The sequence below is a fragment of the Gallus gallus genome, chromosome Z, assembly GCF_016699485.2.
Source record: "Gallus gallus isolate bGalGal1 chromosome Z, bGalGal1.mat.broiler.GRCg7b, whole genome shotgun sequence".
NCBI lineage: Eukaryota > Metazoa > Chordata > Aves > Galliformes > Phasianidae > Gallus > Gallus gallus.
In genome coordinates this window covers 20,956,620-20,979,822 of record NC_052572.1, presented here as the reverse complement: position 1 = coordinate 20,979,822, position 23,203 = coordinate 20,956,620, and the positions used below count along the sequence as shown (strand labels likewise).

The window sequence follows — 23,203 nt, the reverse complement described above, 5'->3', positions numbered from 1 at the left end:
AAAATGTTGTGCACCTTGGTAAGATTTTCTTTCTGTTCAAAATTAGCTGACAATATTGAAGACGTAGCCATAAATATAATGAAGATGGTATAATCCTACTCCCATTTAATGGAACAAGACCACAGCTTAGTTTTATCATTTCTTTTCAGATCTCTTGTTTTTAAGTCACTATTCATGTCATTTTTCATTTCATATACAAGGTGATAGAAAAGGTATTTCAAATTCTATTCTTTCACCTAACTGCAATAAACCGGGGAAAAATGAATAACATTTAAATAAATATGTAGTTTTCTTTTAAAAGAAATTGCAGAAATCTATTCTTCACTTTCCTGTTTTAGTATAAATTTATTCTACAAATTGATACGTTATGTTATTTTAGTTTCAAGTCCTCTACATTTAACATAGTTTTCCATAAGGAAATATTCTCAGGATCTTAAGATATTGAATGTCTAACCCTGAACAGAACTCCTTTCTGATTTAAGCAATGGTTTTTGCTTAAATATTAGTAGTGTGATACAGGCTGTATTCAGTTTGAATTTCTTTCTGTTTGTCTTTGGAGAGTTGCTGAGAAAAACTCATGCTGAAATTAAGAACTAACTAACCATGTCAGCAATAGTGTCTAGCTATGAAACACTGTTTCTCATGCTGTCTCCTGAAATAATTTAGGAAAAAGGAAAATATTTTTCTTGTTTTATGAAGTGGGGAGATGAGCAAACTTGTTTAAAATCATTTTGCAAACACATATATTAATTACTAATGTAATTCTGAATGCTATATCTATTAGTTTACACAATACAATTGATTATTTTCTTGGATTTTAAATGTCTGGGAGTATTTGTTTAATATTCTCCTTTTTGGAGCAGTTAGCCTGGTGATGAAGTTTATGTTTTAATTATTACTTCATTTTTCTTGCTAATATATGGATGGTGAATTTGTGTAGTATATCAAAAGTGAAATTCTGCAAGTAAAATATGGAGCACAAACCAGCGTTCTGGATTCAGACCACCTTGAAATGTAGAAGTTTTCAAAACACAGATGGTTATCCAGATACTATTTTTTTCTTCTACCTGTGTTGGACTGGTTGAAATCTTCATGTCCTAGTGCACTTGAATTTTTGATATTCTGAACATTGATCCACACATCTTAAAGTCAACGCAGGTATTAATTTAAGCCAGTGAACTTGATTTGTTTCAAAATGAATACAGGAAAATTAATCACAAGTACAGCCATTGCAGTCTGACACTTTTAATTACAGCGTGACAATCTAAGTCATACACAAAACAGATGAGCAATTGAATTACAAAAAAAGTAAGTAAGGCATTATCACAAGAGCATCTGATAATGTATGTGAAAGGAACTTGTTTTAAATTCTCACTTTGATATATATACCAGATTAAAGTTTAGATTCTTGGTTGATTTATATTTGGTTTTGATTTAGTGTTGAATTTTGAAACAATTTAATGGTTATAAAATTCATGATCAAAAGAATTAATAAAAAAAATTTTTTTGTGATGTTTTCTGTGATTTCCCTATTTGATATTTTAGACCATGTATTTGTGATTGTATGTCTCAGTCTGAAGAAGTTGCAACCATAGTGGCAAAAGCATTTTATTCAGAGATTTAAGTAAATACTTATAATGTTTTAATTTCTTCAGTGAAAAATATATTCAACTTCGGAAAGCAAGGTAGTTCTTCATTGGCAGCAGGTATGGTTTTACCTGGGACTGTATTTCTAACAAGAGGCTCAAAAATGCCTGTTCTCATATGTTTTCATAGAGCCCCTTATCAAATGGGAGTTGATGCATAATTTAATGTAACTAATTGTCTTTGGCCAAATTGTCAAATGTTCAGTGGAAATTCTGGTTTCTTTTAATTTTAGTGCATTCTAAGATGGTATATTTTTAATTGATTTTTTAAAAGATGGCTTGCTTCTACCAATCATGAAACTAGATGCACAGTATATTTATATCCTACAAGAGTGACACCACCTGATTTTAAATTTAGAAAATAATTTTCATTATTCAAGAGGAGCTTGTACTTTTGAACTGTTGTTGTGGCTACCAGGTAATAATGTTTAAAATGTATGCAGTACAATGCAAGAAACATGAATCTTGGGGAAAATCTGAACAGTTGTTCCAAGTGAGGTTTACAGAAAAGCCTAGGTGCTAGTTATTCATTTCCTCAGACAAACAGTAAATTTGTGGAGGAGCTAGATGCAAGGCTGGTAAGCTTATTTTACTCATACCATGTTTTCCTTTTTGCTCTTTGTACCAAGATACAGCATAATAACCTATACCAGAATTATGTCAGGGTATGACTTTAAGCAGGTGTTTAATAAAATGCAATAGTAATGATTATCACAAGGTCATTTTTAAGATCTGAATACCTTTCAAACTTTCAAAAATACTTTGAAATAGAAAATATCTATAAGCAGGTTGTTAAGTCTTATGGAGATCTCAAAAGGAATACAACAAAAATTACTGTGCAAAAATTATCAGTTACTATAAAAGCAAGTAATTTCTAATTCTGTTCTATGTATATAGCTCGAGTGAAGGGCAATTGAAGTGCCCATGGAGATTTCCCAAGTCATTAGCCAACTTTGGATTGTGCTTCGCATTGTGAATTTCAACCCTGCATATTTAATTATGAATCTGTAATGTCAATACAACTTGACTTAATTTAAATGAGTAAATGCACAAAACCAAATGAGAAAATACTGTAGAAGAAAAGGTTATTGGAAAAACTGTTTAATGCTGACAATGGAGGAAATTAGATAGGCTAAATTATGTATGAAACATCAGCCACAAATCTAAAATACTTAAATGAAATAGTTTAATATTGTAAATATTTAATGTTTTAGCACGTGTTCCAGAAGAGGATTGCAAGTAATCCAAGCTCAGAAACCTTTCAGTTTGAGCCGAAGGAAACAAATCTTGATGGTTCATATTTAAACATTAACAGTATCTTTCCTTTTACCATGATCTTTTAAGTCAGATGATGTTAGTAATGGAGACACTACAGCACATTTTTTTACAATAGACTTTTACAACAGCACTAAAATGTAAATATAAAATAAATATGCTGCTCAGACAAAACAGCTGTGACAAAACATTATGTGCATAGTGGGTGAGGAAGATCACATTTTTGTAGTCTACAGTTTGATGCTTTCAGATGTTTTGTGGCACAGTGTCTGTATTTAGAATATGGTGACAATTAAATTGCTACAGAATATTTTACAACCCCCTAGACATATTTCTCCAGCCAAACTGTTGTAGTATGTTCAGAATAAAATCTTGTGTACGTGCTTATATGAAGACTTGAAGCAATTTTAGGCTGTTACTCTGATCAACTTGCTTCTGCCTTCTTTCCTAGGAAGTGTGTAGAGAGCTCTGGTGTCTCAGCAAAAGTAACCGCTGTGTTACCAATAGTATTCCAGCAGCTGAAGGTACTCTTTGCCAAACAGGAAGCATTGAAAAGGGGGTGAGTACAAGCAATTTATTGTTTGAAGAAATAATTTATTGTTTGGAGATTACAAGAAGGAAAATTTCGAAAATTAAAGTCCTAATGTTCAAGTAAGAGTTTAAAAAAGGAGGGATCCAAATAAATTAGCATCCTAATGTTATTGCCCTGCAGAATTTATTTAACAATTTTATATATATATAAAATTATATAAAGCTGCATAATTTTATTTCCTGAATTTAAAACAAAACAAAGCAAAACAAAACCAAGAATTACACAGTCTCTCTTTATTTTCTGGGTTATTTGTGTAAAAACACTGTTTTTTAAATCTTTATGAAATTTTACAGAACTTTACCAAAAAGGTCATGACAATACAAGGTCTTTCATAGACTGAAAATGAGTAACAAATCTTGAGCCTGAATTCTATTATTCTCATAGGAGATAAAAGCATCTTTATTCCTTCAGACACTAGGTGAATCATACAAGCATATAGAAAAAAGGTTGTCTTACTAAAAGTGGTTTCAAAAAGCCCGTGTTTCCCAGAGCCAATCTGTTCTGACTTTTTATTATTATTTAATACTGCTTAACTGTGTAACTTTGAAGAGCTTTCTCTTCTACCTAACAGAAAATTACCAAAAGTCAGTGTTGCAACAGATAAGTCTACTACTGCTATATCTGTCTGAACATGTGAGTTTTGATTTTCAAACACTGAATATGTTTTAGTAGTTTCAGACAAAATTCTGAAAATAATTTTCAAATTTAAAAAGATTTTTTTTAAAAAAATTATTCTTTAAAAAGAATAGTAATGGATTTTTCCCAATTGCAAGGGAAAATCTATACAGATCCTAGAGGGGAGAAAAATAATTTGATCTTTAATTTACAGGTTTTGTACTGAAAAAAAAGTTACTGCCATATGCCATTTCCCAAGATAATATATTACATTTTATGCAAGTTTTTATAAAATGATGGCAGCTTATTATATCAAACAGTTTCTAGCATCTCTTTGAGTGTTGCTGCATCTGTCATTAAGATTTAGTGCTCCAGATTGGATTTTTTCCTAACAATGACTGTTACGATCAGTTCTCTGTGCTGATTCTTGTCATGCTAGCTAGGCTAGTTTCAACAAAGATTACACTGCATTTTGACTTGCAATCAGATGTTTAAATAGAATGAAAGCTTTTGGGCAGCTGTCACAGTTTATTAATCCTTGCTGATGGTTTCCTTCAGGGCCCATGACCTAGCACCATTGTGATGACTTTTCCATGCCGAGTTTGGAAATATTGGTAAACAGTGTTAAATACATTCATTGAAGGGGTCATTTTAAAAAATAGAGTTAGCCAATGAAAATAGAGAGACCTTCACATTTTACTGAAAATGTTACCTTTTATTAGAGTAATAGAAAATGCTAGGAGCCTTATTCTTAAATCAACAGTCTAGGTTTATTTTGGAACCAGCACTCCTTGTCAGCTACAAGGAGCAATTTACCTCAATTTATATTTTTCAAACCATTTAAACTACAGTGGAGAAGTCAAGATGCTTTAAGACAGTTACTGTGTCCATTTACCAGAGGCTTTAATCAATTAGCTCTCTACAAAACATCTCCAGTACCTTCTCTTCTTAGATTTTAGAGAGAATTGTGGGAATCAGTATTATTTTACAAAACTAAACTGCTTGTGCCCTTGAACAGCAGAGAATTGCAGCTGTATACTTCAAGGATTCCTGTAAATTAATAGTTCCTTTTAGCAAATAAACAGAAAACACAGTTCTTTCCAAATATGTAGTTCTCTTCACCACATGCTAAGGAGAAAATAATAGGTTACAATAACACTTTATTATTGTTATAATAGTAACATTTATATGGCAGTCACGCCTAAAGGCCACAACCAAATTAGGCCCTATTTTGTTGGGCTCTGTCCAAATATATAATAAATGACATTCCCTGTTCTAAAGACCTAGCAAGATCCCAGACTACTTTATCGTATTTAGAGGATCAATTTCTGCTTTTAGTTACACTGATGTAAATTCTGTGTAACCATTAACTCAAGGCAAAATTTGATCATTTGATGATGGAGTGTGCATTAATAGCTTATTGGCAGAGTTAGGAGGGATTTCTAGAATAAAAATTGCCTAACGCTTTATTATAATCCTTCTTGTAGTTGCTTATATAAATGTGCCAAACTTTAACTCTTTGGGTTGAAACACAGTTGATGTCTGCATAAGCCTGAAGATTTTTAGTTTTTTTCCGTAAATTATTCAGCTGTTTCTGCATAAAAGGAAATAGAATAGTATGAGGGTTTTTTTTGCTGCTGACAGACCATCTGTTCTGTAACACCTTCAAGCCTTGGTGAAGGGGTTCATACGTTGGTTGGGTTCAAAAAGGTATACTTTTCCCAAATTTTTCAGGTATGGATGGAGTTTCTCTCTGGTCCCACATCATTGTATAAACCCATTCTAAACTTGTAAATGAGGGGCAAATGGGCAGAATGAGAAAACACAGTGTGCTGAAAGAACAGTTGGAATATCTGGATTACATAGTGATGTAAATTCAAGCTATTATTGGATATCAATTTTCTATGCAAAATAACAGTAGAGATTATTGATTGAAAATCCATTGTTTTAGCTGAGATGAAAAACTTAAATAGAATTCACCTTCTTTTTTCCTGTGTTTGTAAAATGATATAAATTTTCCTCTGTATCACAGTGTTTGCTCAATGAGTTTTTGAGAAGCATTCTGTTATAAAATATCTAAACTTCTTACAGAAGTGGTCATATTTTCTTCTACCGTATTTTCTTACACTGTTAACGATCTCTACAAAAAGAATCCCAGACTGCTCATATTATTCAGAGTTACAATTTTGTGCACATTTAATGTGTTGTGAAATGCATCTCCACTGTCTCTCTGCATTTCTCAGGAACTAATTGAAAGTTCCCTCTCCAGTGGGAGAGGACAATTAGTATTCCAGCTCTAAACCTTTAATAAAAGAAAAGTAACAAGCGATGCAGAGGCAATCAGTCACTCACCACCTCCCATCAGCAGACCAATGCCCAGCCAGTCTCTAAGCAATAACTGCCTTGCAAGGACCCTAGCACTGTTACTGCTGAGCATGATGCCAGTTTTATTGTTGAATATGATGTTCTAGGCTGTATGGGATATCCTTTTGCCAATTCAGGTCAGCTGTCATGGCCCTGTCCCTATCCAGTCTACCTCCTGGAGGGGCAAAGTGAGAAAGAGAGAAAGCCTTGTGGCCATGCAGGCACTGGTCAGGAAACAGTGCTATCAACACTGTTTGGTCACAGGTCTAAAATACAACACTGTCTAGGCTGAGATGAAAAGATGACCTGATAGAAAAGGTAATTTTGAACCTCAGATTTTAAATATTCCTCTTTATACACTTTCTGAGGGCACTTGAATGCTGTTTTTTTGTTTTTCTAGAAATGGGTAGGTAGAGGAAGAGGTTTATAAACAGAAATATGCTGGATTGTAGCAGCTATTCTTCAAAATATGTTCAAGAACAACATACAAAAAGAAATTAATATAAATATAAAAACATATTTATAGTGTAACATATATAATTTATATGATATGTAACATATATAAATATATATTATATTATGGTAATTAAAATGTATTGAGAGAAAACAGAATGATGTGGTTAGAAAAATAATGTTAGTTTTCACTTTTATTAATGTTAAATGGTAGCATGTGTATGCAAAACTACTTCGTATCTAGGTGCATTTGCTGATGATAAGCTACACAACTTATTATTAACACATTAGATATGCATTCATAGGCCTTTTGAAATGCTTGACAATTAATGTACTTTCTATTCAAAGAGAAATTTCTAATGAAAACCTAAAATTTTTAATCAATTTACATTGACTAACACTGTATAACCCTTCTTAGTATCAAACCTTTATCAATTATTTTTTTTTCTGAATCTGCAGAAATCTAATCTGCAGATTAAATTGTATTTTCACTTGGTATCATAAAAATCCAGAGTAATTCAGGTCTGTGCTAGTGGCTACATTTAATTGTTTTACTTGATTCTACACTGCTGGGACTGAGACTTTAGGTGAGCCTTAGGATAAGAAGAGAAAATTTGGTTTTGCTGTACCAATTAAACTCCACACTGACTCTTTTTATACTGTATATGGTCTGAACACAGATACGTCTCACTGTGTTTTTAGTGTATGTCTCAGTGCATTCTTTCAAATTCATATTCATGATTTTGGACACAGAAGTTATCTCTTTTTTTTTTTTTTTTCTGAAAAGCATCAATATTATGTCTGTTATGGTACTTCAAGGCAGTTAGGCAAAAGATGTCCACCTTTTGGAATTGAAATGTGCAGATCTAGGACATTGTACAGCTGAGGCCATGCTCTATTCTGTTGCTGGATGCATTAATGGTGGTAATGAATCATTTAATTGAACTGTTTTAGATTTTCTGTGCTACAATAGAATGTGGATCAAACTGTGACTCACTGGTTATTTCTGTATTGTTTAATAAAGTTGCTGACTTAGGAAGTGATGAACTTACTTTCACAAGAATCATTTTATTTGAATTCACTGACATTTTTTATGACCAATTTAAGTAATAATATTACAGAGTTTCAGTTTGCATGAAAAAAGTACATTGTTCTGCTGCTGAGCAAATGAGCAGTTACAGTGATTTTCTGTACCATGTCTCATGCCTTGGCACTGCTTTTGTTATGTCTGTAGCATTACAATAGAGGAAGTACTACAACAGATTCTTCTTCTATTGTAGCTTTGTCCAGATACTTTTTTAAAATGTAGGGGAATAGTTTCTCGAAATTACTACTGGGGAAAACAGTAGTTTTTGCATAATGAAGCCCCTGCATGAATTGTTAATTGGAGCTTGCTCTGCTAGACTAATTTCAGAAAGGACTCTTAGTGTTTAAACTTAATACAGCTTCTACGTGGTGGTTCCCTTATTATGAAACATTAGCAAGGATGTATAATGGAAAAATAAATTATTCTTTTTTAGGCTTGCTAAAACTTCTGTTGTGTGTTTGGCACTTACAATGCAGAGCTTAGTGAAGACAATTAACAAATCACACATGCCCTTACCAGTGTCTAAACATTGCTAGATTAAGTAAAATATTATTCTTGTTATCTGTTCAGAGAATGCTGATGACTATAATTGGTCATTGCCTGACCCTTGTATTTTTCTTTCATGATAACTGTCAGCCTTAAAGTTTATTCTGTTTGCTTCTTTTTGGTGAAATCTTTCAGTGGTGCTATCAGGGAGAGTGCGTTCCTTTTGGCACTTGGCCCCAGAGCATAGATGGGGACTGGGGTCCGTGGTCAATATGGGGAGAGTGCAGCAGGACCTGCGGTGGAGGAGTCTCCTCATCAATAAGACACTGTGACAGTCCAGCGTAAGTAGCTAAAGTAAGCCGGAGCCAACAGAAAGACACAGTTGGAATTTATTCAAAACTGTGGTTTCACATCTTATCTGTAAAAATGTTTTGCTGGTTTGCCAGCATTTGTCTTCAAAATAACAGACAGAAACAGTTAAACAGGAGAAGCTCACTTGGCATAGTTCTAATGTTTTTTAATTTATCTCTGATGTATGTAGTATTTAGATTGCTGAAATTATATTTAGTAGTGACTAGAACAATTTTGTTTTTCAAACTTCCTTTTATACACAATATATTTAAAATATGAATTAAATTTCTTTTTTTTTCCATTATCCATATAACCTCTGGTGTTAATCTAGAATATAAATAACTATTGCCAGTTATTATTAAAAAAGCAGCACTGTTTCCAAGATTTTGCATTCAGTGGTTTGCATATTACATATAAACTGTAATTAGTAATATTGCTGAGCATACAGTACATTTATGTTCTGTCACATTCAACACTTAGTTTTGACTTCCCACTGAGTCTTAAAACAATTGAGCTACTTCCCTCCTTGCCACCACTCCCTACTGGTCCATTTATTCTCTCTCAAGAGGGAGCACCTTCTCCACTACAGCTTGGTCTGTTCTGTATATCACCTCGTAGTAGCATCTGTCTGCTTCCCAATGTCCCAAGCACTGTTGTAGAGAAGGTCTGTTGGGTAAGTGCTTTTCTCTGTCACTTGTGCTTCGCAGATGAGGAATGCTTACTTATTTCCATTGCTGTTCTTTGCTGAATTTTCAGCAAAATTCACTGCTTTTTTTTTCTGTTTCTCCTTGTCCTGTTTGGGTTATTTCATTATAGCTGTAGTTATCTGTAATAGTTTTATTACTTAGTACTTTGTTCTTCTCACGATCTCTACTTCCATCATGATAGTTAACTTTAAAGTCTACCTCCCTGTTTGTCAGCCTCCAAGACCACTTTTTCTTGAAAGCATCATATTTCTTTCATGAAAATCCCTTCTGTGACTTCTGTCATTCCTGTCTTACCTTCTCCTCTTAGTATACTTAAAGTTCTTTATTTCTTGTACCCAAAATTTTGCAACCCAGGCTGTACTTCAGTTTCCCACAATGATCTGTAAGACAGGCACCATGATGTGACATTACTGCTACTTAAAGTGATCTTTTTCCTTTCTGTCATTATCTGTTACTATCAGTCAACTCTGGAATACACCACGACTTACTGAACAGATTAAAAATTATATATGCTCATAGATAACATGTCAGACTTTATTACTGAGAGAACAATAAACTAAGCATGTAATCTTCGTCACAACACTGTGTAAAAATGGTAGTGAAATGTTTGCATGAAGCATGATTAATACTGTAAGGTTTTTAGCTACTCCTATCTCCATCTGTATCTATTATGTTGAAAGATAATTAGCAGTGTAGCAAGCATATGCAATTTTTTTATTATTATTCCAATGCCTGCATTAGGAAAAATTTCCTTTTGGTTCATTAGGATTCCTGGTTAAATATCTGTAACGTGAAAATAGTATTGATTTAATGTTTAGTTAACTAAAAGTTCTTCTATTCCTTTATTATAAAACAAACATTAAGTGTTTTTCATTTCTACTCTCAAGTTATGAGCCAAAGATCTGATGGCTGATTAATCTTCCACTAAAGTCAATGTTAATTATTATTTGAGCTCTGTGGAAGATAGATAAGGCTCTTGAACAATCTAGGAATTTAAGAGCCAGCGTCTTAATCACACTAATAGAAACCTGCTTACTCTGGAGTTTCTTCAGATTTAATACTACTTAAATCAAATCAGAATCAGATTCTTGAAAATGCAGTCTTTGCTACTCACTCCAATATTTAGCAGGCAGTTTCTTCATTTTGTTATTGCTAAGAGAGTAATACGAAAATGTGAGTAGGCTTCTTACACACACACACACACACACACACACACACACACAAAAGCATTACATTTTTAATATGTTCAAAATACAATTACACTACATTGACTGAAATCCTTACAAACTAGATGAATACTGTGAGTGAAGATTTTAAGCACCCAGTACTATTTTGCATCTGCTGACATTCAAGTCAATCATACAGTTCTTATTAAGAAAAATATTTTAAAATCATGCCTTAAAAATTTCGTGTCATTTATTTTTATGTTATACAATTCATGAGGGCTGCTCTGAAACTAATGCCTCCCCTTTTATTATGTTAGCCCATGCTGTCAGATGCAAATGCTGGTGTTATGGCAGCAGAGGTTGAACCTTCCCAACCATATTCCATTATGTGTTGCCCTGTGACAGATGGCAGCAGAGGGGCACTCTGACAAAGTGGCATCTAACATGGAAGCAAAAGTGTGTCACTGAATTTCTCCATTCTATCCATGTGGAAAAAATGGCACCTATGGACATTCATCGGCACTTTGAATGTTGATAGAGACCAAACACTGGATGCGAGCACAGTGGGGTGGTGGGTGGTGTGTTTCAGCAGTGGCAACAGCAGTGTGAAAGATGAGCCATTCCAGACAGCCATGCGCAGCTGTCACACCACAAAATGAAGAGTGATTTGATCAGCTCATCCATGCGAATTGGCCAGTTACAACCAGGGAACTGTATATGGAGCTGAATATCGGCTTCACTATGTTGTAAACAATGGTTGCAGTGTTGGAGTGTCCACCAGTTTGTGCCAGGTGGATCCTACAAATGCTCACACAGGGACAGAAAGAACACTGTGTGCAAATTTTTCAGGACCTTATGAGCCAATCAGAGGCTTAAGGTGGCAGTTTCCTCGATTGCATCATCGTTCCAGACGGCCGTGCAGATTCTTTTTGAGTGTAGCATGCTGACTCTTGTTCATTGCTGGAAAAAATGCATAGCTAATGGTGATGACTGTGTTGAAAATCAGTGTTTCATAGGTAGGAATTTGTTCTATAGGACTGTGTTATCGGACTCTTTTTATCTGTTGTTGCTTACATGGACATAAATAGGAGTCATTTCTTTCAGAGCAACCTATGTATATCTTATGTACTTGTATTTATGCTTATAATATAAATCTCATGAACATGTGTTTATGCTGAAACATAAACTAAGACATAAAACATCTTTTTCCAGGCCTTCAGGTGGAGGCAAATATTGTCTTGGAGAAAGGAAGAGATATCGCTCCTGCAATACCGATGTAAGTAAATTTTGTTCCTTTGTAGAGCAACATGTCTGTTTTTAATTTTATCAGCAACAGATGCATTTATGCATTTTTTTCCAGTTCACAAAATCTGTGAATTCAGTGCTTCACTGGCATGCATTTCTGTTGGGCATCTCTATACAGTGGACACTGTACAAGCTTTGCTGTATGTTGAGATCTCTGTCTCAATGGGGTGCCCAACTGCTGCCTTCATTCTTAAGACCTGGAGCAAGTTCAAGCTGAGCATTCCGGTTTAAGGTGAACAAGGAGCATAGGGAGTTCCATTATACATTAAACTGAAATTCTGTTCTGACTAGCCTAGTATCTCTCAATAGTTGTTAATAATTAGTGTTTAGGAAAAAATTACAAAATTATAGGAGCCAAGTGTGACATTTCCTTCCTTAGAAGTTTCCAGAAGCTGGGTGCTGAAAGATTTTTTGAACCTCACTTTTTATCTGTCTTGTTTATTGTTTAACCTTCACAAATTGGACTATCCTCAGCCATCCCTCTACTTCTAAACCTGCTTTTTATACCTATATAACTTTCAGTGTTCACGGTCTTCTTTGGTATTCTGTGAAAATGTATTTCTTCCAGTATAAGTGCATTGTTTTGCCTTCAGGCATCCATTGGTTCTTGTGTTACCAGAATGATCATGCAGTTTTGGTTGAACCCGCCAAGTAATGAGCTAAAACTGAGGAAGGAGGTGGGGCAGTGTGCAAATGTTCAAAATCAAATGACTAACAAAAATTATAAATTCAAATAAGTTAAAAATTGAACAAAATTGAATGAGAAAAGTACATAACATAGCAATTCACTAGTAGTTTTCTAAGTTAGTAACAATACAAACGAAAAGCGGGCTTCCATAATTTCTTAGCTTCAAATTCAACTTGGTTTTCTTCTCAGAACAAGAAAGCTCTTAACAGTGGAAGAATCCGTGTATGTATGGTGTGTATATAACAGAGTTATTTCAGCTTTTCATCTTTGGATATATTTCACACACATACACACACACACACACACACACACAAAAAAAAAAAATTAGTATTGTTTCCTTTAATATACTTTGTTATTATGATCACTGTTAATTTTCATGTGTTATCTCTGCATACATGAGATTTTCCAATGAAGTTTATTCTCACTGTTCAACAGTATTACAAATTTTCAGATTTAAATGCAGTTCTGTACTCCCTATCACAGCTACTTTGTTCACATACCCAAGAGGTGTGCAAGGCCTTTTTACCATAGTGTTGTAGGAGAGTCTGAAGCTCAGCTTCTTGTCCAATATGAATTGTAAATCTTTTCCAGTCCTGCTGCCCTCCAAGTTACACCAGTAGGAAAAACCTGACTGTCTTACTTTTTCAGTAGATTTCAAAAGATCAGCTGTGTTCGGTGTCTTTGTGCAATTTTCATTTGAATGAATCCAGCTTGCCAGATGATGCTCTGTAATTAATTTACTGTCATTTTATTTTTCACACAACTGGTTCTTGTGAAATTGGAAAATATCCTGTTCTTTATAGCTCCAGTTCAGAAACAAAAATGTTGAATGATGCCTAACATGTTTCTCATTTTCACAGTTGATAGGAAATTCAACAGTGAATTCAATTCACCAACTAAGTAATGATTCCTTATTGAAGTCTTTTATTTGTTAGTTACCAATCAATAACTAGCAAATTTAACATACTTTACTGAACTAGTGCAGGTTTGGTTTGGTTTTTAATTGAGATGCAGTGCACTACTAATTTACGTGGCTCATTAAAATCTAGGTATATTGTGTTATTCTTTATTTTCACCAGGAAACATATAGATTTGTATGTGATAAGATGTTATAGTATTCTTGTACAAGACACTGGTCTGTATTATCATGTATCTTTCTTTTAAGCCAGTATTAGCCAAGTCACTATCAGCTTCTCTGCTTATTTTGGTCTGATATCAGGCAAGCACATCAGTCACTAGCACACAAGAAGGTTTAGATAATACAATATCCTGCTGCCTCACAAATATTCAACAATTTTTAAATTGTCTTTTTTTTTTTTTTAAAGTTGGTATGTCATACTTAGTGATACTGTTGAAATGTTGCTAGGATTTCTTTTATTCTTAAAATTTTTAATTTCTTAATGTCAGGTACTTCTAAGAAATTCTTCCAGATTTACTTTGCTTCCCTTATTCTCTCTACGCTTCTTATTTATTGCAAAGAAGAAGCTGAAAAGGTCACAGAAGGAACATTTGAAAGGTGCCTGGGGAGGCCATTCTGGCTGTTCCCTGGTTCAGAGTCAAAATCAACTGTCATTAAACCATTTTCAACTGATAGTTATGGAGCTGTCTAACTTGTTTTGAGATAACATTAGAATCTTTACTTTCCAGAACCACTTTCCTAAAATATAGCATGTTTTTCCATCCTTTAAGAATCTTACTCTATTCCAGGTGTGATTTAGAAGACCGTGTTCCCCCTGTGGCAGTCGTTCCTCTGTTCACAGACTACTGTCATGTCTCCTCTTAGTCCTCTTTGCACTAGATAGTCTCTCTGCTAACCATCTTTGGCATCCCAGTAGTGCGCATTTTCTTGTAGTGTGGTAGACAAACTCTGCACAGTTTTGTTTTTTTTTGTTTTTTTTTTTGTTGTTGTTTTTTTTTTTTGGTCAGTTTCTGTCAAAAGGAAGCTTGGAACTCTGTTATCTTAGTGATGAAATTATGTTTATAAATTTCAGTACTGTGTTCATTTTTCTTAAAACATTGACAGCATTTATTCAGCCAGTATTGACTCACAGCACCAAATCTCTTTATGAGGCGCTGGCATTTAGGAGGTCATTCCTCAGGTTGAGCTTGTACACTTGTTTAGTCCAAATCCAAATGTAGTAATTTGCATCCATTGCATTATTTCAAAACACTGCTCCAAGTTATCCAAATCTTTTGATGTTATAATCCTGTAGTCCAAAGTGTTTATTTCCTGCTTATGGTCAGATTTCAATAATTTAAACAAGGAGTTGAAAAAAGAAACCTTCAGTGTCACTGTCTAAGTTTTAAAAACAAACCTTGAACAGTTGCAGACCTGGGCTAGGGTATTTGTAAATGCCATTTTAAAAGTTTGACTGTGAATAATTTTTTTTAATCTAGAAGGGGGGGACGGTGAAGGGTGGGAGGGGTGGGCATGTTTTTTCAGTGCATAGACGTATTGTAACTTACTGAAATTTAAATTTACTGTCTTAATGGTTTTGACAATTGTAGCCTGTTTCTTTTATAGTAAACTTTAGGGTTCTAAATAACTAAGAATTGCTGAGACCAGTAGATTTTGTTTCAAGATTTATTACAGTCCTTAGTGCTTGACATTTTTAATGGAATGGTATGTTTGATTAATGTAAGCATTAAAAGCATGCAAATCTGTCATTTTTATGAAAAATGTTTTGTTAGTACATCTTTTCTCTTGAAGGTTTTTGCAGTGTCAACACTCATTGCCCATATGTAATTTTAAATGTAACACTCCCTAAAGCTCCCACCATTCATTAGCAAAAAAACCTCATTTTGAATTCATTTTTCTTTCAAAGATGAGTTAGTTCTGTTGCCCTTTCTTATGACCATTTTCATTCTTTGGAAACAGCACACACACTCCTACTAAGCATATTTCTCATCAAAGACTTCCAAAGCCGCATATGACTTCTTAATTCAAAAGGCATCTGCTAATGGAAACATTGAGATCAGCAGAAAAGAACATTAGTTAATGAATTTAGAAACAAAAAGTGATAGAAAGAACACTATCATCAGAATTGTATTTTCTACCATCAACCACTTACTTGCAAGAAACAATACTTCAGCTTAACTAACTGAAAGTGATTTAAAATATATATAGGATTTGAAACTCAAGCTGATAAACATCTAAGATGTAGAAGACTCCTTATCTTTTAAATGCAATAAAATGTTTTGCTTACAGGTTATGTAAATACTTTCTTTTCATAGAAGGATAGATGTATGCATACATTTCAAAGATTGTTGCTCTTTAGTCTTTTCTCACAGAAAAATGTAGGCAAACTATTTCTGTTGTCTGTTTCCTTTATGCACACGTTCATTCATAGGTATGGTTAATGTTTCTCATCTTCAGATGTAATCCATTGTTAATAGGAAACCTGGTCAATTACCGAAGTCTGTCTGAATTGAAGCTCCAAGATAAACAGATTTCTGTAAGATGAGATGTTTGGTATTGTGTCAGTATTCATTCAATGATTTGCTGACAGTTGTTAAACTATTTTTGCTTCAGTGTTTAAAATTTTTAGTATTGTTCTTAAATTTTTTTTTCACTCAAAATTGTAATTGTTTCATCATCTTCTGTGGACGTTCTTCATATCCTGTTATAAGTTCTTACACATTTATTAGATTCCTGTCTCATGATTTGTCATCTCCTAAAGAGAGATTAGAAACACAAGCAGCCTATGGCAAGAGTTACTCGTGTACAAACTCCTAAATCCTTGAAAAATGTGAAATATCTTACCCTATGAGGTCAAACAGTTATTGCATATTTATTTTGGGAGAGGAATATCTACATGGAGAGACAGTGCCACAGAACTGTCTTTTTGTAATTTTGTAAATGCATTTCTTGAGGACACCATCTTTACATTTACTTTCTCCCACGTAGTAGTGACATTCTCAACAGGAAATAAACTTATGCAACAGAAATAAATTTAATCATCAGTTGTATTTTTCTTTATTCAGAGTACAGAGTATTGTTCTTTTGAGTTTGTTGGCTACAGTCTTCAGCAGGGCTGTCTGATGTCCACCTCAAAGCTGGATTCAGTACATGCCTGAGAGTGTTAAAATTGATCGGTGGGATGAAGAGCAAGATCCTGAGATACGAGCTATCATTTTTTGGTATTAGCTAAGAAGACATAGCCAATAAAATGGAAATTTATTTTACTGTACAGGTCACCAAATCTGCTCATGGATTGTTGTATTCACATTTTTGGAGCCAAAGACACTGGCTTATAGACAAGCTTTAATATCATCAATATATTAGTTTTTGAAATTACTTAAAAGTACTTGCAGTATAGGAAATCACAATTTAATCTGCAGGATTATTAAAAACAGGACAGAATGTCAAGAAACTAAAAATGTTATCAAGCTAATATCTGTGGTACTTTCTCTGATAATGGTAATCTTTAGATGTGTTCTTAACCATTTAACTCAGCATTTTTAACACATTAACAACTCTGAGTGGTACTAGTCTATGTTAACTAAGTTATATCCAGTCATTTCAGATTATAAAGTAGTTAGCATTATAAATGAATTGTCTCTCCATGATCTGCTACTGCACATCAGTGCTGAAAGAGCTCTTGTTTTAAAAGTGGGTACACTAATGTAGCTAAAGCTACTTTCCCTACAAACAAAATGCAGCTTGTGCAGTGTTTGATATTGGAGCCTTTGACATCATTCATCTTTTTAATAGTGAATAGCTCTCTTCAGGGATGATCTTAATTTTTTAAGTAAGATCTGGAGTCTGTCAGATATTCCAAAGCAGATTAGAACATCTGCTTTCAAGGTGTTTTTGGTTTTCTTTGTTATCGAAGGTAATTGATAAGATGTCCCTAGTAGCATTTTCTCCCATTCTGTTACTGTTTCATCACCTACACTACCTAGAGGGAATAATGTCCCAATTGATTGATTACTTTCATTCTTTGCTATCTTGAGTTACCACAGTGATTTTAAGCTTTTCTAGGCTTCCAGATACTGTGCTGAAATTCTTCTGGTGTTGTGCAGTCAGGTGTGAAAGGACACAGTGTGTCATGGATACAAAAGATACTTGTTTGGATAGGTTAAGGTGACTTACGAAGTATGATGAAAAGACATAACTATGCCAGCAGTAGCCCTTCTATTGCCTGTTTTGAGTAAAGTTGCAGCAATGATCCCCTTCATCATCAGCAGACATCCTGCTTAAAAAGTAAAATTTTATTGGAATGAATAAGCTGGAAGTCAGCTGTTGTGGAGTAGTAGTTGTTAGGTCCTAGCACTGTGGAAAGTTAACAGGTGCTTCTTACACATCTGTTTCTTTCAGGAAAAATTTTCAACCCTATTTGACAATGAAAAAGGCACTAGAAATCTGATTTCCTGTACCTTTCCAATTTCTGAAAGCAGTTATCTCAGTGACAGTGTGAGAAAAGAAAGAGATGGTGGAAGCTGAGATAGTGATGTTAAATATATAAATATGCCCCCAGTCTTGCTGTACGTAACATTCTCAGAATAGGGCGTTCATTTAGTGGCCATGGTTTTGTCTAAGTGTAGAGGAGAAGTAGCTTTGTTCCCATGGTTAACTCTTCCCAGGTATTGCCTGCCTTGCCTGCTATTCTGGTGAGGAGTAAGATTCCAGGCTAAGCATGCAAGTGTGTGTAGCTGTTTTTCTGTCAAACTACCAAAGCTGTCTTTAAGAAAGAGGAAGCAGTGATATCAGCAGTTGAAATTGTGGCAGAAACTGAATGATCAAAAGGAAAGGCTTTGCTTATAGAGTCACAGAATGACTGAGATTGAAAGGAGCCCCTGGAGGGGGTCTTGTCTATCCCAGCTTGCGCAAACCTTGAAATGGTTGCTCATCAGGACCCCGGTGACTTTTGGTTATCTCCAATAATGGAGATTACACAAGCCCTCTTGGCAAAGTTTGCCTCACCAGTGCAGAAAAGAAGGGAAAGTAGTCACCTCTGGCAGTACTTTGCTTAATGCAGGCCAGGATACTGCTTGCCTTCCTTGTGGTAAGAGTGCATTGTTTTGTGTTCAACTTGTCCACTGTGACTCCCAGATCCTTTTCTGTAAAGCTCCTTTTTGGCTGGAAGGCCACAAGCATGTAACTGGTTCATGGGGATATTCCTCCCTGGGTGCATGACTTTGTGTTCTCTTTTATTGAACCTGCTGAGGTTGCTGTGAACCCATTTTCAAGCCTCTTGAGATGTCTCTGTGTACCAGCATGACTCTGGTATTATCAGCCACTCATTTCAGTTTTCTATCATTAGCAGAGTTGCTGAGTATGTGCTCTTATCCATCATCCAGATTATTATTGAAATTTATGATGTTGCCTCAAAATACATCTAATATCAACACCAAAAGAGAAAGAAGACTGCATCTCAAAAATCAGATTACAATGATTTTATTCCTAAAAAGGAATGGTGTCTTTTGCAGTGGAGTTTAATTAACTTGGAAAGGTAACTATGCAGGGGGAATAATAGCAAATCAGTATCTAAGCATGTGGAACTGAAGAGTGATGTGTACTGACAGGTATAGATGAGATTTGATTACAGACTTTGCAATCAAATCAGGAATTGTCAGGACAGTTCCTTCTACTCCTTGAAGAATAAGAGACAAAGAAGCAAATATAATTGTTACCAATTATTTTTTTTTCTTTTTCTTTTTACTTTGAGTACTTTTCCCAATTATTTTTATTCTTGTTATTATGAGAATTAAATTAAAAGACTTGAATTACTAACAGTAATTTTTTAACCAGTAAGTTTTATTCAAAAATATATTTTTAATTAAATTGAGATAGTGGAAAACTATAGGCAGTTTAAAATTGTAAGGCTCTGGTATCCAGTATTTTCATTTATGTTCAAAATTGGAGAAAACTTCTGTAGTTTGTAAATCATAGTGTACTGAGGTGGCTATGGTAGGGGCTTGATTAATGCGAAAATTATAATTATTAATATATTGCATTGTGTCGTAGATTTTTATCATACATTTTTATGCAGACTATTTCACTTGAATGTATTTGAGATTCCTGAACAGTACTAGCTGACTTAGATATATGTAGGAAGACTAGTAAAACTGCCATTAAATGTTCTTCTGTTGCTCATAAAATAGTAATATTTATTCACAACTCTAATTTCTGTCAAACAATTTATTTTCTCTTTCAGTCTAAAAATGATTTTAATATGTATTTCAAATACTTTGTCTCATGGCACTTGAAAGCATAGCTGCTACTTAAGCCTTGATAGCAATGTTTAACATGCTATGTGAATTCTTGGTTTCTTCAGGGTCATCATTATTATTTTGAATTTGCTCAGGAAAAATCAGAAAAGAAATAGTGAAGAATTCAGCTCCCCCTGAAAAAAATAAAACGATTTCTCAGTTCTGTAATTGGAAATGTGTAGTAGTGAAAATTTAAGTGAAAGCAGTTTTTATGTCTTAATTAGTGCTTAGAGTCAGAACCAGACATGGTAACTAGTCTCATTCTCGATTTTTTCGCAATGCTTTTTTCAAAGCTGCAAGTAAGCTAAGATGACAATAGTCTGCAGATCTGTAGAAAGTGTTATAATTTCTTTCTCAGTATCTTAAACAACGAATGTCAGTGCAGCTACTTCATATAGTACAACTTAGGCAAGAGCTCTCACCAGAATGATTTTAATTTTTTCAGTTGTTTTATATACGTGTTGATTATGAAGCATAGTTTGACATGATTTTGTTTTTCTGGTTTTATGGAAACTGTTGTAACGCTTACTCTTCTTTAAATTAATAATTCAGTTACTTCATGTCAGCCAAAAGTTGCAAAATAAAAACTTAAATTACAAAGAAATAAAGGAAGTGTCAAAATCAGAGCCACAAGGTAAAACAAAGAGCCATCTCCTAGTCTTCTGAATGTTTTTATTTGTAATATGACCATTTCTTTTTATTTTGATATTCAGAAGGAATAAACTTTTTTTTTGGTCTCTATTATTTTAGCCATGTCCTGCTGGGGCCCGTGACTTTCGAGAAAAACAATGTGCAGATTTTGACAATATGCCTTTCCGTGGAAAGTATTACAACTGGAAACCCTACACTGGAGGTAATGTGTAGCTTTGCAAGACCATTATCTTATGTGAAGTATTCAAAAATGTATAAATTTTATACAGAAAGTAGTGTCTCTATATAGAATCTTTTGATGAAGATTTGATAACCTAAGTTAAGTTTTCTAACCTTTTGTCAGCTGCTAAAAATTTTTCAGAAGAGCCCTGACTATTCTAGCAGGGATATATATATATATGTATATATTTAATGTGAAAAGAGCTTAAGAATCATTATAGAGACTCTATATTAAAATATAGAGCCCTTTTTCGCCTGTGAGTGTGATAGAATTAAAGATTACATAGCGTATCTGTAAGTCAATTTGATGCTGCTGTGATAAGTTTAGTATAAACTTCTCAATAATATTCTCCTTAATTAAGTTGAGAATAGTGGGAAATGGAGAAAGGGGAAAAAGCATCACAGAGTCTCTGAAGTTTACTTTAAAAATATGAGGTTTGTATAATTGCACTGTAAAATAAAAATAGTATTTTTTTAGGTAGGGAAGAGAATTAAAATTTCTTTTTAGAATAGTTTAATTAAGTTTAGTTGCATTTTGGTAACTGTTTAAAGTTAGAAAGTCATACTTTGATTATTTTTTTTTCTGTTCTAAACTCTGAATAAGTTTTTCCCTTTTGTTTTTATATTGAATGGTTTTATTTGTAGTATTGTGTTAGATGAAAGGCCTAGAAGTGACCCCTGTGATTACATTATCTGAGTGGTAGTGTATTTTGTGTAGACAAAAGTCCTATCTGAAGTAGTCTGGTGTTTCTGAAATTCACCCTGACTTATTTCTAGGAATACATTCTTTTCTTATTCATGTTTGTCAAATGCTGCTGAAATGTTATCTTTTTAAATTGTTTGGTAATCATTAGGGTTATGTTAACATAATAGAATCCATTTGTAGATATCCAACCTTGCTATGCTGTACTATAAGAAATAATCCTCTTTGCAAAAAAAAAGAAGAGTCAAGTAAATAAACCAATAATGGAAAGTGAAATAAGGTGTCTATATTACATGTAAAAATTATAAGATAAGATCATACATTTTGGATCAATCTATACATTATTTTTTCATGAACTCTGTTATTTTTTTCTTCACTTTTGTTGTCTAGGTGGGGTTAAACCATGTGCATTAAACTGCTTGGCTGAAGGTTATAATTTTTACACTGAACGTGCTCCTGCAGTAATAGATGGGACTCAGTGCAATGCTGACTCACTGGATATCTGTATCAATGGAGAATGCAAGGTATCAGAATTAGAGTAGATAAAAAGAGCTGAATATCTTAAACTTGAGTGAAGTGTTTTATCGAACAGTGAAGATAAAGGTGCAAAAAACCATCATCTTGTTAAAATATTTTTTCTTAGCATGTAGGTTGTGATAATATTTTGGGGTCTGATGCTAAGGAAGATAGATGTCGTGTTTGTGGAGGAGATGGGAGTACATGTGAAGCCATTGAAGGTTTCTTCAATGATTCATTGCCCAGAGGAGGTATGCGTGTTTATGTCTGTTCTGTTGCTGCATTTAAATAGCTGTTAAATGAAAAACAATACTTCACTGGTTTCTGTTGTGACATTGCTGCTAGTCACTCACTTTGACTCCTTTTGCTAATTGTTTTGTTTTAATGTATTAGTTTTGCATTTATGTCAAATTCAACAATATAATTCATTACTAAATAATTAGTTTTTATGATCTTAAATGCACTCAGTAAGAAATGAATGTGGGTTTTTTTGTTTGTTTTTGTTTTGTTTTGTTTTTGCTATAGTGCTCTGGTAGAAGAAATTATGTGAATGATTTTAATGTGCATAGTGGAATGTGATATTCCATGTATGTGATAATAATGTATATGACTATACTTGAAATTTTAGAATGGAAAGGTTCCAAAAGAGTTGCTTAAGTTAATGTTATTAAGAACTGGGAGAACGTGTATGGACAATTAGCTGAAAATATAGCTTAAAAAAACCAATACTAGTGTTGGCAGTGTCAGTTTTATTAATGCTGCATCTAGAGTCAGTTTTGGATTCTTAAATGTAGGAAAAGGATTGATGCACTGAAATGAGTTCAGTTCAGTGAGGAGCCACTAAGATAATTGTATCCTGGAAAAAACACTCTTTGAGAAGAGGTTAAAGGAATTAGGCTTGTTTTGCCTGGAGAAGTGATAGTTCATGGGGACCTGGTATCAGCCTTCCAAAACCTATGAGGAGACTGGTGTGGAGACAAAACCAGGCTGTTCATAATAGTAGTATATGACATGATGAAAGGAGCAGAGACAATGGCTCTTTAAAAAAAAAGGAAAGAAAGAAAGAAAGAAAAAGATGCTACCTGAATGGAAGGAAAAACATTTTCCCTATGTGGCAATGGTTTAGTTGCCCAAAAGAGTTGTATGAATTCCACCTTTGGTGTT

General features: G+C 34.0%; 1 protein-coding gene across 4 annotated transcripts in view; it reads left to right on the top strand.

The window, feature by feature from the left end:
• Positions 1–23,203, top strand: part of ADAMTS6 (ADAM metallopeptidase with thrombospondin type 1 motif 6) — a 159,417-nt gene that overhangs the window by 96,311 nt on the left and 39,903 nt on the right. For all 4 annotated transcript variants that reach the window (XM_046905563.1, XM_025144948.3, XM_424749.8 and 1 more), the window contains exons 12-17: positions 3,373–3,480; positions 8,714–8,859; positions 11,955–12,018; positions 20,701–20,803; positions 21,914–22,047; positions 22,167–22,290. In XM_046905563.1, coding sequence (XP_046761519.1) covers positions 3,373–3,480; positions 8,714–8,859; positions 11,955–12,018; positions 20,701–20,803; positions 21,914–22,047; positions 22,167–22,290 — 679 coding nt within the window. The remainder of the gene's footprint in view (positions 1–3,372; positions 3,481–8,713; positions 8,860–11,954; positions 12,019–20,700; positions 20,804–21,913; positions 22,048–22,166; positions 22,291–23,203) is intronic.